General features: G+C 40.7%; 1 protein-coding gene across 6 annotated transcripts; it reads left to right on the top strand.

Moving 5' to 3' along the window:
- Positions 1-2,571: 2,571 nt before the first annotated feature.
- LOC131248750 (probable plastid-lipid-associated protein 10, chloroplastic) lies at positions 2,572-16,829 on the top strand. Of its 6 annotated transcripts, XR_009172422.1 has the most exons (9): positions 2,572-2,838; positions 2,954-3,061; positions 3,151-3,288; positions 4,999-5,094; positions 13,151-13,231; positions 14,826-14,912; positions 15,147-15,248; positions 15,402-15,457; positions 16,367-16,829. XR_009172422.1 is itself a non-coding variant. In XM_058249194.1 (8 exons), the coding sequence occupies exons 1-8, from the start codon at positions 2,677-2,679 to the stop codon at positions 16,401-16,403; spliced, it is 765 nt and encodes a 254-aa protein (XP_058105177.1). In that variant the 5' UTR covers positions 2,595-2,676; the 3' UTR covers positions 16,404-16,829. The 6 variants fall into 6 exon arrangements, 5 of the variants coding, with proteins under 5 accessions (XP_058105178.1, XP_058105177.1, XP_058105179.1 ...); XM_058249194.1 differs by lacking the exon at positions 15,147-15,248 and having other exon boundaries at positions 2,595-2,838; XM_058249196.1 differs by lacking the exon at positions 15,147-15,248 and having other exon boundaries at positions 2,598-2,838; positions 16,374-16,829.
- The last annotated feature ends 346 nt before the right edge of the window (positions 16,830-17,175 follow it).

Genomic DNA, 17,175 nt, shown 5'->3' with positions numbered 1-17,175 from the left:
TGGATGTATGCAGACCAATAGTCGATCATGTTACATCTGTTGCTTCATCTTACTAGTGAAGCTAGAGTGGAAGAGATGAGTAGTTTGCAGGAGAGGTGGAACGAGAAGATGTATCGCACGTTTAAAGTCGTACTATGCTGCGTGCTAAAAAGGAGCTCCACCCCCTCGCCTGACTCACCAAGGCAGTAGGCGATAGTGGTCTACTGCCTTAACTCACCTGGGACCCTTTTATATAAACCAAATGTAATTTTTCTTGATTTTGTTTGTTGATTTTTTTTATTGCGCTCGTCTTAATGATTGTTCAATTGGGAGCTGGTGGTGGGGACCATCTTATCAATGGTTTGGATCACTAAACCATGAGGCTCACTTCTAAAAACTAAAACACCAAGCTACTAGTCGAACTCTCGGATTGACTGTTGTGCCACATCTCTTGCCCTTTGCATCCTTGATCAAGTTATTCCAAAATGGTTAACACAACAACGGTAGCAACCGTTCTGCTTTATAGGGTCCTAACACCCTTAATAGCCATGACAGCCAACTGATTATTCTTAGCGTGCCTGGAGGTAGCATACATCCTTAACTCACATTCCTTAAGCATGACATGCATGTCCGCTCACATGCATGCAATCACCCATGCTATCTTTTTTTTTGCAATTTCTTTATGGTTAGAGTAATATTTTTTAAAATCCGCATATTTTATTTTTTGTTTCTTTGCAACATATGATTCAAAACACGTCAAACCTCTAATTTCATGTACTGCTCGGTCAATTTCATGTACTACTCAATTAATTTTGCGAGTTGTACGAACGATTCAAAGGAGATCACAGTTAAATGGGCCTCAAAATGATGTATTTATTATACCCACACAGATCATCCATTTGTAGAGATCATTTCAAAGCATGAGCAAAAAAAAATGAATCATATCCAAAGCTCAAATGGACCACACCAGAAATAGCAGTGAGGATAATATTTTCACCATTAAAACATTCGTAGGTCCCACCATAACGTTCATTTTCCATCGAATCTGTTCATAAGGTCAAAAAGACTTGGATGACAAGGAAAAATAAATATCATATCGATCCAAAACTTTTGTGACTCCCAAAAGAGTTTCAATGGTGCCACCATGACAGTCTGTCTAATTTTAAAAAAGAATCTAATGGTGCCTCCGTGATATCCATGATGCCATCGTGGGACTCTGTCTTGTCCATGGTAGCACCGTGGATATCACGGTGCCATCATGACAATCTGTCTAAAATTTAAAAAGAATCTGACGGTGCCACTGCGATATCCATGGTGCCACCGTGGATAAGACAAAGTCCCATGATGGCACCGTGGATATCACGGTGCCACCGTGAAAGCAAGGGTATTTTCATCTACAAAGGGTTAAATTGTACAACAGTGATTTAGTTAGGAAAAGTAAAGTTTGGCTGATTCAGAAAAGCCAGTGAGTAAAAGGTGAGATTTACCGTGGGAAAAATCTCTTTAAAGTGAAAATGCTCACATAACTATACTTTTTTCTTACACCCCGTTCCAACCAATGACCACATTGTTGAAACTCTTATGAGTCTACCACTAAGGCATGACTACATTTTTTTTCGACATGCCCATGCACTCACACCATGAGGGGGTGGTTTGGCACAATGGATTTAGGGGGGGTTTCAAATCTCCTGTCGTTTGGCACCGAAAAGTAACTGGGGGTTTCAAAATCCCCTAAATCTAGGGTTAAAGCTTGGATTACATCTAAAATCTTTCCAAGAGATGCATGTATAACAAGTGCGTCACTATACTATTAATCTATTGGACACATGTCCCACTAATGATATCCCAAAATAATTAGATTATCAATTAGATCACTATAATTACTTTAATACGATGATCAACACCATCCAATCACTAGGATGTGATCTTGTGCTTGTTGCTCACTCGAGACTCGAAATTTTATTATTTTCGGGCGGAGTATATATTTTAGTGGGCTTAAACGCAGCAATTGTGTCAAACATTACATAGGTTTACTAATTAGAAATATTAAAGTTAATTTATTAATTAAATTCAAATCCATGTAAATATATGATGCGGAGCTTCTTTTGGATTAAAGTTGATAGTGAATCCAGGGTGCCAACATAATAAGAGAATTCACTGACGTGGATGGAAGAGAGGACTTCATCTAGATCAGATCCATCCCATCCATCAGGTGCACCATCTCTCTTTGGAGCAGACCCATAAATCACGCCGATTAAAAACTCAGGACCACGAGGAACAATTGAGATGGGAAGTCCCACCGTTAAAATCGTGAAAATCATGTGTGGAATCCACTGTGGCGTACATATGCCATCCAATCCACTCGTCTGAGCGCACCAAACTAGGATGAAAGAATTCCTGAAAATCAAAATCAGGATATTTCAAGTTTCATTGAGTTTTTAGGCATGATTTTTACACCGTTCTCTATGGTGTGACCCTTTTAAGCCCTGGATTGGACTGATTTTCACAATCCATTTTAATAATTTGGCGGAAAACCTGATGGACGGGGTGGATCTGACGCCTATTCTCCCGCACCAGGTGCTCGGTTAGTTGTAGGCACGCCTTCATTATCACACCGTGTAGTCACGCTATCGCAGTCCGTTTTAAAGCTCACCCAAAAGCGAGAGAGAGAGAGATGTACATCTCATTCTCATTCGAATGGAGTTGGCATTTCCTCGTCTGCAATTTTCCCTTCACCTCACCAGAGCCCCTCTCACTAGCAAGCGCCATATACAAGAAACGCCCATCTGGTCAAGAAACCGAGGGTCACCGAAAACATTTCGGTGTCTCGCGCAAGTGGCGGTGCACACAAATCCAGTAGTCCCTCCTCTGTTTCTCATACCCTTTCCTCTGCGTGCTTAAATTAAAAAAAATCTCCCTTCCATCATCTTCTTATTACGATTTTCATTTCACTTCATTTATGCGTGGGTTTCAGGCGGCAGAGTTAGAGAGTAGAAAGCATGATCTCTTGAGAGCCGCTCAAGAGACGCAACGTGGCCTCATTGCAACCTCTGATCAGCGCGCGTCCATTGAAGAAGCCCTGGTCAGTCATTATCTTTCCTTTCTCTCTCCTTTTTAGTTTCTTTGGTAATATACTGAAAATGCAGGGCTAAAAAGAAATTAAAATGGTAGGTGTGCGTGGAGGGCTACGATGCAGGTTCAGCAATCGACCTCACGAAATTGGATGGGACATGGCGCCTGCATTACACTTCTGCTCCCGACGTTCTCGTTCTTCTCGAGTCGGCAGCGAGGCTTCCCTTCTTCTTTCAGGTCTGGTACTAAGATTTCTCCATTGAACTTATTTTCAAAGGCACCCAAACAGGTCCTAAGTGTATCGGAACCTTACCTGCATATAGTTGCATTTGGACTCGTTTGCATCTACATCACCTATCTGAACCGTCCCTTAGGTCCAGTCCGCTCTTCATAGGCTGCCTTGAAAAAAATCGTACTGATTGGATGATCCACACCACCTAGTCTGTGGCTTGCTGAAATTGATGGACCATATTGTTCATTAAAGATAGGTCCAATCACGGATGTTTAGGACCATCTGATTTCTGTGCACAGCGATGAAAGAATATTAGATTAGATGTAATGGATGGACCAGATAGGTGATGTGAATGATTATAAGTCCAAATGCAACTATGTGCATAGCAAGGTTTTCATACATGTGAGAAATGATCTAATGGGCTCAGTGTATAGCAACCTTCCCAAGGATCTAGTTGCATTTGGACTCAGTGGCAGCTACCTCACTTATCTAAATTGCTCTTTAGGCCCAGTCCAGTCTTGGTAGGCTGCCTTGAAGGAATCATAGTGATAGGATGATCCAAACCATACAGTCACTGGCATGCAAAAATGGATGGACAGCTGGTCAATAGAAGCTATGTTCAGTCAGTGAGGTTTAGGACCATCTGCTTGTTGTGATTTTTGTCTAGCAGTGGAGGAAGAGTGGAAGGAACCAAATGGATGGTCCGGATAGATGATGTGGATGCCAACGAGTATTACAAAAAAAAAGAGAAGAACCTAAGCGGGGAAGGGTTCTGTATGCTCAGTTCCACTTGACCATTTCTCACTAACAATACTACAACATAAAGTTGTATAAGAGAGTGGGAGAGTGTGTCTGGTAGGGAGGGATATTTAGCAAAACATAACGGAAAGCAGGGATTTGCAACAACAGTGAATTATTGGAGTAGTTGGAAACTGAATTTTTATTGTTTTATGTGGTTATTTTTCTGATACCCATTATTGATGTGGTATCATGAAAAAACACCTTGTTAGTACTACTTGCTTATATTAGGAGAGAAACTGTAAAATATAGTGTTTGACAGTTGCACACACACGTATACACATGGAAGATACGGACAATCCAAACTGTCCAAAGTGTGGGCCCCATTGTGGACGAGGCATAACCTAAATATTTCCTCAATAGGACGCATATGACTATTTGATCAGTAACCTTCAAATGGATGGATAGAAGAGAAGTCAACAGTCAAATTCAACAGGTGTGCGCCCATTAACTGGATAGTAATGAATCATCATCATCCCAACCATGTGATTCTCGGGGCATGTTCTATCTACAATACGCCCACGATGTGGATGGTTTGGATTCAGTGCATATCCCTCACGTGTAGATGTGAGTAGGGGTGTCAATGGGCTGGGCTTGGGCCTAAAAAATCAGAATTTTGAATAGGCTCAGCCTGAAACAGTTCAAAATCCGGGCTGAGACCTACCCCGGGCCTGGCCCATTGACAGCCCTAGATGTGAGTGTGTGCATGATATGACCTGCCATGCTGTGGCAGAGCATAGTATTCCTTATCATTCTAATGACAAAAACTTCCCTCAGTTCCGTATAATATCTAACATGACCTTTGAATTCTTTGGGCTAATACCTAAATGCTACTTTGGGAGGCCCAATTCAGTTATTTTCTTTTATGGTTCTTCTAAAATGGGATTTCCAAATATCACATGGTTACATTTATGTAGGTGGGGCAAATTTATCAAAAATTTGAATGCCGGGATCAATCTGATGGAGGCATTGTACGTAATGTTGTGCGTTGGAGCATCCCAACCCTATTAGAGGTAAAAAAAAAGGAAGAATAAATCTACACAGCTTTTATGTCTTTTTTTTTTTGGGTAAAATGTAAGTTCTATTCAAGCTGAAGAACATGAAAGCGTAACGAGAGAGTTGTCCATATTTACAAAGCTTTTCATGAAACTAGGATCAACCCCAGTCCATTCAATGTAAGGGGAGGCAAGAAGCCTGGCCAACAAAACTGTTGAACCATTGATCTCGTGGAAGGTTGTGAGCATTTGCTAGCAGAGTGTGGCATTTGCTAGCAGAGTGTGGGTCCTCCAATTCATGTATTCCTAAAGCACAATAGCATTTTTTGTCAATCGATATTTCCTTTGATCATTATGTTAGGAATGCTTAGTTTGAGGGTGTGCCTGATGCCCTACGGCATGCTCGTATCTTTTGCAATGTTAAACTAGGCATTGTGTATAGCTGTGCTGAAAGAGGGGTTAAAGGTGGCACTAGTTCTAGCATTTACTACATGCAATAAAACATTTTTTTAGATGAACTCATAAAACATATTTGAGAAATTAGATCCCTCTTTAGAAGATACGCAAACTCGGATTTCCTATATTTGAGGATTCTTTAGGGTTTTTATCCAATATGGGGTGAATTGTTTGCTTGGCATTATCATCATCATCATCTAAGCCTTGTGCCAATTAATTGTGATCGACAGTTGTTGTTTGGCATCTATAGTTAATTGTGAGTGTTGGAAGACGAGCATTCTTGAAATATTTTTGCTTGTGTTGTATTTTTATGCTTATCTCTCGAACTATATTATTATTATTATTTTTTGAAGAACAACAAATCAATTTATTAAGAAAGTACCGAAAAAGTGCAAGGAATTACAAAGCCCATTCCACTACAATACGCTTTGCTTTGAAAACGACCTTCTCTGCCCTACCGCACTTGTTCTGGAAGCACCTTCCATTCCTTTCCCCCATGTAGATCACAAATCAGCCAGAATGACCAACCTCCAAGGATATTGAACATTTTAGTCAAGCTGAACACCGTGCCAATTCAAGAATAGGCCTCTAAGGGCCTGTTTGATTTTCCAAATCACACGTAAATGCCTTGGGAATTAGTAATTATTACTCCTCTTGTTTGAAAATGCACTTGCATTTCTGTTTCAAAAACCGAGTAAAAAAGACTGGTTTAAATTTCTGGGCCCCACCATGATATATATGATATATCTGCGCTGTCCATCAGTTTTAGCATAACATTTTGAGGCATGAGCCAAAAAATGAGCCTGATCCAACACTCAAGTGGCCCGCACTAAAGGAAATAGTGGCATTGATATGTTTTTAACGGTAGATGTTCGATTTCGTAAATCTTGTGGTGTGGTCCACTTGAGCTTTGTATCAGCCTCTCTCTCGCTCTCTTTTTTTTTTTTCTTTTTTTTTGTCAAGCCCTAAATTCAGCTGGCATAATAGATGGGCGGTGTGGATAAGACATAGACATCACGATGGGCCCCACATATATTTGGCAGTGTCCTCGGTTTTAGAGCTCAAAAAAGTAAGTGTCATATCAAGCAACGATAACAATGCTGTAATTACCCAGTGAAATAATTATTACTCATTTGCAGTGTATTTACTAAAGGTTTGGAAAATCAAATAGGCCCTAATTGATTCCAGCATTATGCGCCTATGAGGCAGCTTCACACTTTCCTCCCGTACGTACAATGGGATGAAGTGGTGATTTATGGATTTGGCATTCTCCATACACATAGCACACATCTGCGTGAGCACCATGGACCTTTTTTGGAGATTGTCAATAGTAAGAATCTTTCCCCTACCTACAAGCACCCAAAAGCTACAATTTTCGGAGGGGCTCCATAGCGCCAATCATATGTTGTGTGCTTGCTAAGCTCATTCCTCTCATACCTCTAAAGGGACTCGTAAAATGACCAAATTGAGAAGCGCCCAAACTTATCTTTCAACCACACCAATCTATCCTCTTCTTCCTTAATCAAAGTGTGAGCTTGAAGGCAATCGAGTAGCTTCACAAATTCTTCAATTTCCTCATCTCACACATTCCTTCGACAAGGTGGTGTTCACTGTCCACACCAACTCGGATCTTATGACAATGAAGCACTTTGATATCATTATTCCATTGCGAAATGTGCCGTTCTCGGGAAAGCTTCTTGGAGGGACATGTCTCTAGCTCACATATCCTCCCAGAATATGATTTTCTCCTCATTTCCGATCGCAAAGCCGATCCCTTCACTAAAATTGGATTCAAGCCTTGCAATTCCCTTCCAAATCCATGATGCTTTATAAAGAGGTCTTTTGCACCCCATCCACCAACTAGGCACCCATACTTGCTTGCCATGACTCCTCGCCGTAAGGCATTCTCTTCTGTCTTGAATTGCACAACCACTTCCCTAAGAGAACCAAATTCATCTTCTCCAAGTTCCTTATACTTGCCGCCCTTTCCCTATACAGCCTACAAACATCCTTCCAATCCATGAGATGAAATCTTCTCTTGTCCTCTGATCCCTACCATAAGAAATTACTTCTCACCTTTTTCAACTTTGCTAAAACTGACTTTGCTAAAACTGACTTCGGGCATCTAAATAAGAACATAATATAATGGAAGGTTTGGCAAGACTGCTTTTAGAAGAGTGATTCAACAACCTATAGTGAGATATTGGCTTTTTTCCACTTTGATAGTTTCCTTCCAAACCTCTCCATAACTTCATCCATTAAATGCCTTGCTAGCTTCCTGATACAAAGGGGGAGCCAAATAGGAAGATGGAAAAGTTTTCACGCGGTAACTCAATATCCCTGCCAACCATTCTACTTTGTCCATGGGAATGTGCACCCCTAGCATCTCACTCTTAGCGATGTTGACTTTGAGATCTGATATCACTTCAAAACAAAGAATCACCATCCTAAACTTTTCTACCATATCTTCATTAGCATCACAAACAACAATAGTGTCATCTACAAACTGTAGGTGCGTAATTGGAGGGATCTACTTGTCTATTTTGAGACCTCCAATGATACTTGCTTCTTAACCCTTTTCGAGCATTTTACTTAGGGCTTCCATCACTATGACAGATAGGAAGGGGGATAGTGGGTCCCTTTGCTTCGATACCTCTTGATGATTTGAAAAAAACCTTCATGGTCTGTTTGGAACATGGGATTAAGTGGGATTAGGTGGAATGGAATTGCAACTGGTACATGCAAATTCCATCCGACGTTTGGAAAAAGATGAGAATGATTGCATTAATTTAGGTATCATATCATTGAGTCTTAACAAAGATACGGTGGGATTTCTAGTGGATTTTGAAATCCACTACATTTATGGGCCCCACATTGATGCATGTGTTTTATCCATGTCATCCATCCATTTGTGTCTTTTACACGTGACAATTGAGTTGCATATGCATAGTATACAGGTGACTATTAGGACCTCGGCTCTACTGTTCCAACCAGTTGAGCTAAAAGCTTAAGCTGTTAGCCAAAGGCGGAACGATAGTTTTATAGCCAAGTCGGGGTATTGATAAATGTCGGTGTAACGGTTCATTCACGGTTGGGGGTGCTGGCCCATACCAACAATCCTCCCCCCCCCCGCCAACATGTAATCATTGTGCAATAATGGTGTTAATTCCACCTAATGCAATTCAATACCTTTTAACCTCGTGTCCCAAACATGCCCTTACGGGATCCGTTAACTAGAATTGAGAATCTCACCGAACAGATACATTCTTGCCAATAAATAGGCCAAAAAAATCCGAATTCATGTGATTGTATGCCTTTTCAATATCTAGCTTAGAGACCAAACCCTTTATTGCTTCCTTAAACTGCAAGTTAATGCATTCGTGGGCTAGAAAGCACTGACCAAAAGCTGTCTCCTCTTAATAAATGCCGATTGATTCTTGGAAATGACACTAGCCAACACCGTTTTGCATCTATTTCTAACGTCTTAGCAAGGATCTTATACGACCCTCTGATTAAACTAATCGGTTAAAGTCCTTTAAATATTCCGCCCCAGACACCTTCGAGATGATAGCTAAAAAGGAACCACCCAGGTCAGACGGTAGACGCCTCCTCTCGAAAAGCTTTCATAAATTCCATCAAGTTACCTTTAACGGTTTAACCACATTCCAAAAAACTTGGAAAAATGCAAATGGGAATCCATTTAAACCCGGGGCCTTGTCCCTCCCCAACGACTCCACATATTTTGCTTCTACCATAAAAAAAAGGCTTCTTAAGAGTTAGAGCTTCTTCCTCCAAGAAAGAACTAAATTCAGATGGGTCTAACCCACCAGTCATCCATGAGAAGGGATTTGTAATAGCGAACCACCTCATTAACACCTTCTCATTCTCCTCCATCCTTATGCCCCCCACGATAACACTTTCAATTTTGTTACTCTTTACCCTTGCATTAGATATGCTGTGAAAAAACTTTGTATTTTTATCCCCTTCTTTTAGCTAGGTGGCCGTCGAGCAATGTCTTCATTTAATTTCCTCCTTGTTGATATGGCTGGTGTTCGAATTATCTCCGATATTATCAAAATATCTCCAATATTATCTTTATCTCTAGCTCAGCGATGCCGATAACACTGTTAGTGATACCGATAACGCTGGTAGTATTAAAAATTCCAAGTATTAGCAATGTATCGCTAAGTACGCCAGCGTATCAATATCGTTAATATAATTGCCAATATTTTCAACTATGTAAATTCTAGGGATCGCTTTTATTACCAATGCATCAAAATCGCCAATGTATTGCCCATATTTTCGACTATGTAAATTCTAGGTAATGCTTGTATCATAAGTGTATCGACAATATTTCAATAATATCGCCAACGTATTGATATCATCAAATTTTTGTTTATTAGAAAAAAAAAATTATATTTCAAATTTTTTTTTTCATGGGCACATGGTTGTATCATGTTCAATTTGTCATTGATAATATTTCGATCTTATCGATATCGCAACATGCGATATATTGAGACCACAATCTTTCATTTTCTTTCCAAGTGTTGATGGATTTCTTGGTGAAATATCATGTGTTGTTGATATTTTGCAATATTGATGCATGTTTGGATGGAAGGTTGGATGGTTAAAAAGGTCGGATGGGATGCTTGGACTGATTTCTTACAAGTTACAACAGCACATGCTTTTAAGGCCCCATTAAATAGAAACTTGTTATGTATGTATTCTTTTTGCAATTTTTTTTTTTTTCTTTTTAAATTTCTAAATATACAAATATGTACATTTTAACATCTCTTGAAGTTTCACTGAAAATTCTACCATTTTCCCCATGTTTCCCCGCATTTCCGGTTATCAGCGATATCGATATTGTTTCTATATCCCTGGCCAACGAAACTTGTAGCGATATCGATAATTCGAACACTGGATACGGCTAGAGTAATCTTGTGATAATTTTAGTGATTGGTCATTTTTCTTCTCCCGATAGCTCCATAATTTCTGCCTCCACGTCAAGCGACTGAAGACCCTTCGACTGCTCGTCCATTTCTCTTTGTTGCTTGCCCAACACTTCCTTTTTCCAAATCATTTTTTATCCCCCTTCCAATAGCTAGAGTTTACGAGACAAACGGAATCCAGCAAATCCCTCCACTTGAAAGGAATTCCATCAATCCTTAACATGGCTATGAAATCCCTTAACCTCCAACCAACAAAGCTCAAAATGAAATGGTTTAGGACCCCAACTCCTCGTCTCGACCGTCAGAAAGATAGGGCAATGCTTTGACACCGGTTTCGACTAGGCTTGAGAGAATATGAGTGGAACCTCTCCATCCAAGCCGATGGGATAAGGAATCTGTCTAACCTGGACATGATCGGGTTAGCTTGCCCATTAAACCATGCTTATTTCCCCCCATCCATAGGTAGATTAATTAACTCATGCTTGCTAACCCAATCAGTTAAATCTCTCATGCTTCGAGAGACACCGCCACCGTTGGATTTCTCAAAAGAAAGAATGAGTAACATTGAAGTCCGCACCTAGTCACCAAAGAAAATCAAACCTATCTCTAACAACCAACCTTCCACTCCCCAATTCAAGTCTTCTTTCGACCAAACATTGGTGTCCCTTGGGTATCACAAGCAACCACTATCCCCCCCAGCCGAACCTACTGAGCTAGACTCCACCCATTATTTGTACTTCAGATCCTATAGAGAATCCATAATCCTTCTATCTACAGACTGGAGCTTAGATTCCAAGCATCGGTATCCCAAGTCCTTTCGACCAAAAATTCATATCCCAGGCAACCACTATCCCCCCAGCGAAACTTATAGAGTTAGACTTCGCCTGTTCTTTGGACTTCAGATCCCATAGAGAATCCATAATCCTTCTGTCCACAAACTGGAGCTTAGATTCCTGAAAAGAGATAATTTGAGCTTTCCATCTGCCGCTAACATCCTTAATCTTCTACCTTTTCTGAGGGCATCCCGAGCCTCTCACATTCCAACACAATATCTTCATTTTGGTACTGATATACGCCTCCCTCTTTTCAGCCCAACTGCAGGGTCAACAGACACCATACTTAAAGCTGAAGCCAGTCTTAGTTCCTAGTAACCTCTGGGAGATTTCGGATTCGTTTTACGACCATCAGACAGAGATATCACAGTACCCTGATCTTTTACAAATTGAAAAAGAGCATAATAATCTTCAATACTATCCCCGAAGGTGACTCCTACCAGCCTACCCACCTGGTGTATCGCAGCCCTCAACCACTTTTTCTTTTGAGCTGATTCTGCTTGAACTGCAACTGGATCTTTCATGGCTGATTGATGATCCTCCGCAATAGGGAATGTGACACTAAGAGCCATCTGAAGGGGCGCAACATCGGGAAGCTCCCTTAGACCATGCCCACTATACTCTACTGCTCTACATCTACGGTATCCTCCAGCACATCAACTGCCTCTAAGTTCTAGTCAATTACCAGGGGAAACACAATCAATGTCCCAACAGAATCGGACCATGCTTTGGCCAGGTCCCTTCAACTCTTTCTTCTGTCTCCATTGGCAAGATTATGAGGTGAGCAACCATCAGTCTCTGGCTGAAGAGGCGTCCACAGAGGAAAAATGGAAAGTAGCCATGGTGGTTGGGGTGATAGCACCATAAGGGTCCTGGAGATTTTCATCATAAAGGAAAAGATTTTTGTGGAAAATGATTCCTTTTGCTATTATGAGAGCATATGGTAAGAGTGGAATGACTAATGAGCACCTCTTGAAAATGTGTTGACGACGATTGAGTTAGAGAAAATATTGAGAACCTTCTGATTCTTTGTCACCCTTGGGAAGGGATTTCACAAACTATCCGTGTTTGATTTAGAACATGGAAACTGGCATGTGATTGTTACTTGTTATTGAAGAAGTCAAAGCAAAAGAAATGAGGGTGAAGCCTCCACCCGGATGTTGGAAAAAGCTGTTAGAAGTTCCATGGGAAACCAGATGAATCCACAATTGGGGGAAGTAATTAGAAATGATCCTAGTGAGGCTAAAATTGGCTTTTGGGTGAAGTGGAACCCTAGGCAAGAAGACAAGGGTCAAGAATCTTCTGATAGTATTTGCAGTTGCAGTCATCAGTGAAAGCCCCAAGTAGTTGCGATAAGGATTAGATGATGATGAGTCATCAGTGAAGGCAATTGGAAGAATTATTCGTGGATATCATCTTCATCACCTGGAGACTTGAGATTGATTTTTATTATTATCGAAATTAAGGATTGTTAATGAAATAAGGGAGTTGATAGTGATCATGATTGCTTGTGTGAACCATGCCTTTAGGGAGGCGAATGAAATACTGGTACAGTAGAATGAGGATGCCTTCTATCTGCTTTATGTAGCAGTTATTCTTTGTCATTGCCTTGATGATGTAGCTGCATCTCTTAATCATCTAAATAAAGTTACGATTAAAAAGAAATGTCGCAATAATTTAAATTATCCGAGTACCTGCCAAAGTTTCATGCAATTTCATTTATGAAAACCTAGCGGTACCTTCATCTTCATTAAAAGATATGCCCATCTAGTTATATGATTGCTACTATTTATTTTACCATATATTGAACTCTCGACTCTTCTACCTTTACAGGAACAGGAAGGTGCTACTTTGCTCGTTACAGCAAAATTTTCTGTTGTTTCAAAGCGTAATATATACCTGCAGTTTGAAGAGGTCAGATTCTGTCTAAATCCGGTCTTCTCTCGCTAATCTGGTTTTGTCTTGCTAATACAGAAACAGTATAATGTGCAATTTGGGTAGAGTAGAGTGCATGGTGAGCCTTGGACATGAGCCTAGCCGAATTGTGCTATTCCTTCACTGCTTTTTTTTTAAAAATTTTCAGTAGGAACTGAGCAGTGCCGTTGGGCCAGTATAGAATGTTTTCTTTGGCAGTCTACAAGAATTAGAGAGGTATAGCTGCTAGAAAACTATGCAATCTATTTTACTGAAAAGCGGGTGAAACCACCTCCTAAAGTGTACAAGTTATGTGTCTGCTGGAGCTTGATTTGGAATTGGGCCACATCCAGTACAAGTCATTAGAGAACACAAGGGAGGAATTGTATCTTTCCTCCCGGGGCCGATGTTATTGAGGATTCTAATGAAGTAGAGTTCCAGGCTTTTAGAGATTTTTCAAAAAATTTCAAGGCATCCTTCTCCGATCGGGTAATTTCAGAATGTTTTCATATAATGCCATCAATTTTAAAGTTGATGAGCAGACGTTTGTTTAATTCTGACGGTTGACACTGTTTGTTTAACTGACCGATTGATTTGCATTGATCTACCAGTTAGTATGTTAAGTTCAATCTAACATTCAGTTTATGCCCCATCCAATTATCCAAGTTGGGTTACAATTTGGGTGGCCCATGTGCACCATTCACAACTTTTTAGTGCATGGATACCATCATACCCCGTTCTCCATTTTCCCCCCTCAAGACGGTTCTACTTGGGTCTTGACTCATACCTTACCTGAAGAGTGTCTTACTTGGGAGGTACCATTAGGCTTCTAACAAGGTTCTCCGTTGAAGGCTGACCCAATACCATCACTTTTCCCCACCATGCAATAATCCAGACCATTCATCTAGCAGTTCCCACTGGAGATGGTCCATATGGAAAAGATGTTATCCATCAAGTATCTCATCATCCATATGACATGACTTACAGTAGTGGTGGAGCAAATCAATTTTAATTCACCTTTGAATTAATGATGATGATCTCCAATGGCATGAGATTATTTCCATGTTGACCATATACTCAAGGAGCTTCTAAATGAATGGACTAGATCATTGCTTGGTGAGGTAGAAGGGGTCAGTCTAGAGGGACCCTTTGGAGTTCCAAGCAAACATTCTTAGGTAAAACTTTCAAAAGGGCATCTTTCTTTTTTTCCTCATATGAAAACACAGTTATTTAACTGCCCTAGTGGACAAGGATATGTACATCATGTTTTTAAACTCTCAAAAGCTTTCGACAAGGTTATGTACATCATGTGGAATTAGCTCCGAATTAATATAGAAAACACTGCTGTTTCTAACTTGTTGCTGCACAGTTTGATAACAGCACTTTTAGTGGTGAAGAGTTCCTAAAAATACAATGTTCTCAGTACATGTATTTTCATCCTGGCATTGATATTTGTAGCCTGTTGTTCATGATTGCTCTACTAAATTGAGGGAATAAGCTTTGCCAGCATTCATGACTTTCCTTCTATCTTCAATTCTTGTGGAGGCTATTTTGGTTGGAATTTTATCCAATGATTTTATTTTATTTTTGGTAGGTTGCAGTTGAAAATATCAAGATCAGTGAAGAACTGCAAGCCTTGATAGCTCCGGCAATCCTACCTCGGTCGTTTTTAAGCCTACAGGTATACTGCCAACATGTGCATCTCTCTCTGTCTACCTTGAGGCTTGAACCTTACTAAGGCTACTCCCATAGTGTGGGTGCGAGATCTAGGCCATTCGTCAGGCAGGCTCCACCATGCATATTGCACATGCTGAAAACTAAGCTGGCCCCATCATCAGGTGGGTTGCATACATATGTCATGTGAACATTGGTTAACTTTTATCTTCCAATGCCCATTTTCTTCATGCATGTGTAGCCTTACTGGACCGGCTTATTTTGGGTCACTGCCACACATGGTGGAGCATACCTGATGAACTCGCCGGATCTCGTGCACATGTGACACATCGGGGAGAGTCAGGTTCAAAATCTTAGTCTCACAAATGATCATCTTTGACAGGACAATCCATTATTACTGTTCTAGTGGATGCAAATGATTATCAGAATGCATCTCTGTGGCTTCTTTTTGCATTTACTCACCTCCATATGAACAGATTAGTGTTTGGTTGTGCAGATCTTGCAGTTTCTCCGAACTTTCAGAGCACAAGTTCCTGTGACTAACCCAGAGAGGTATATCTAAACATGCATGCTTTTATGGAATCGGCTTGCTCTGGTCCAGCATGCTGATTCAAAAGGGGTGTTTGATGACCAATACCTGAAATATGGCAGTTGATTGGTGACTCCAGACTGCTGATCTAGCCAAACCGTAAGTAGCCCATGAAAATCACTCAATGGACGGTCCAATCCATTTTTTCCCCCATAGACCATTAGCCATTCCAACGTTCATTCTCTGGAAAGCTTTTTGATGCGATTTTTTAACCAAGGGCCATCCATGGAGGGTGTGGATTGGGTACTACCCCCACCAGGACCTAGCTAGAGACAGACGGTCCTGTCAGGGGATGCCTATCATGATGTATGTCTTTTATGCACGTCGTCCATCCATTTGACAGATCATTTTATGCCATGATGCCAAAAATGAGGCATATTGAAGGCTTAAGTGGAAAACACTACAGCAAGTAGTGGGGATTGAATTCCTAACATTGAAAATTTCCTAGGGTCCACCGTGATGTTTATTTGCATCCAACTTGTTCATAAGGTTACATAGACCTGCATGAAGGGAAAACATAAACATCAGCTTGATCCAAAATTTCTGTGCCCCCCAAGAAGTTTTCAACCGTAATGTTTCAATCCCCACTGCTTCTTGTGGTGTGGTCCACTTGAGCCTTCAATCTGTCTCCTTTTTGGGCTCATACCGTAAAATGATCTGACAAAATGGATGGACGGCGTGGATAGAACATATACATCACGGTGGGCCCCACAGATCCCTAACAGGACTGTCAGTCTCTAGCTAGGTCCTGGTGGGCTAGTACCCAATCTACGCCCATCCATAGATGGGACCCACTAGATGGTGGGTCTGGCTCCCCCACCTCACTTACCATGAATCAAGCATTTAGCTGTGAATGCACCTTGCTAATCCAGTTTGCAGAATTTGAAACGTCCTATTTATGCAAATTGATGTGAGCAATGAAGAACAATACTGCAGCAGATCGCCTGGGGGTTTGTATTACCTTTCATATCTGGACCGCGACATGCTTCTGGGTCGTGCTGTTGGAGGCGGAGGCTTGTTTGTGTTCACCAGGGCACAACCTCTCACATGATGAAGAGCTGATTCTCAGTTGCCTATTGGTATGTAAAGCTGATATACTTCTGAAACGTGCAAAAATGAGTTTTGACAGTGTAGTATACAACCGATCTCTTGTAAAGAGAGAGGAAAAAGGAAAAAACTGAGCACGTGCATAATGTAACCATACTTATGTTGGCACAAGCCATCCGTGGACACAAATGCATGACTCTGCCGGATTCTGTGTTGTTGTGGAACAGATTGCTGTGGTTTTTTGTTGTATATTGCTACTGCGGCTTATGGTGATTTTATGCTCTGACTTCAATTTATTTTTTATTTTTTGTTAAATTTGATCTTCAACTTGCCTAGTTAGTTCTTTATCAAATATTCTGATGAAAAATGCTAAAGCCGTTGGTGCAAGGAGATATTAACGGGGCCAATTGCAGTGCATGTGCCAAAGTGGCACACGTGTGTGCAAGATCCAGGCAATGTACTAGGTGAAGCTCTATGTTAACCAGGGTTGCGAAACTCGACTTGGCATGCCTATAAAATCTCTTTTTCAAAAACAAAAAAGGGAGAAAAAAGAAAGAAGAAAAACTCAGGTAAGTCAACACAGCGACTACAACTAGTTCCTAAAATAAATTATTCTTATTTTAAAATGTACGCT

The sequence above is a fragment of the Magnolia sinica genome, chromosome 6 (genome assembly GCF_029962835.1).
Source record: "Magnolia sinica isolate HGM2019 chromosome 6, MsV1, whole genome shotgun sequence".
NCBI lineage: Eukaryota > Viridiplantae > Streptophyta > Magnoliopsida > Magnoliales > Magnoliaceae > Magnolia > Magnolia sinica.
This window is presented reverse-complemented; position numbering and strand designations above follow the sequence as displayed.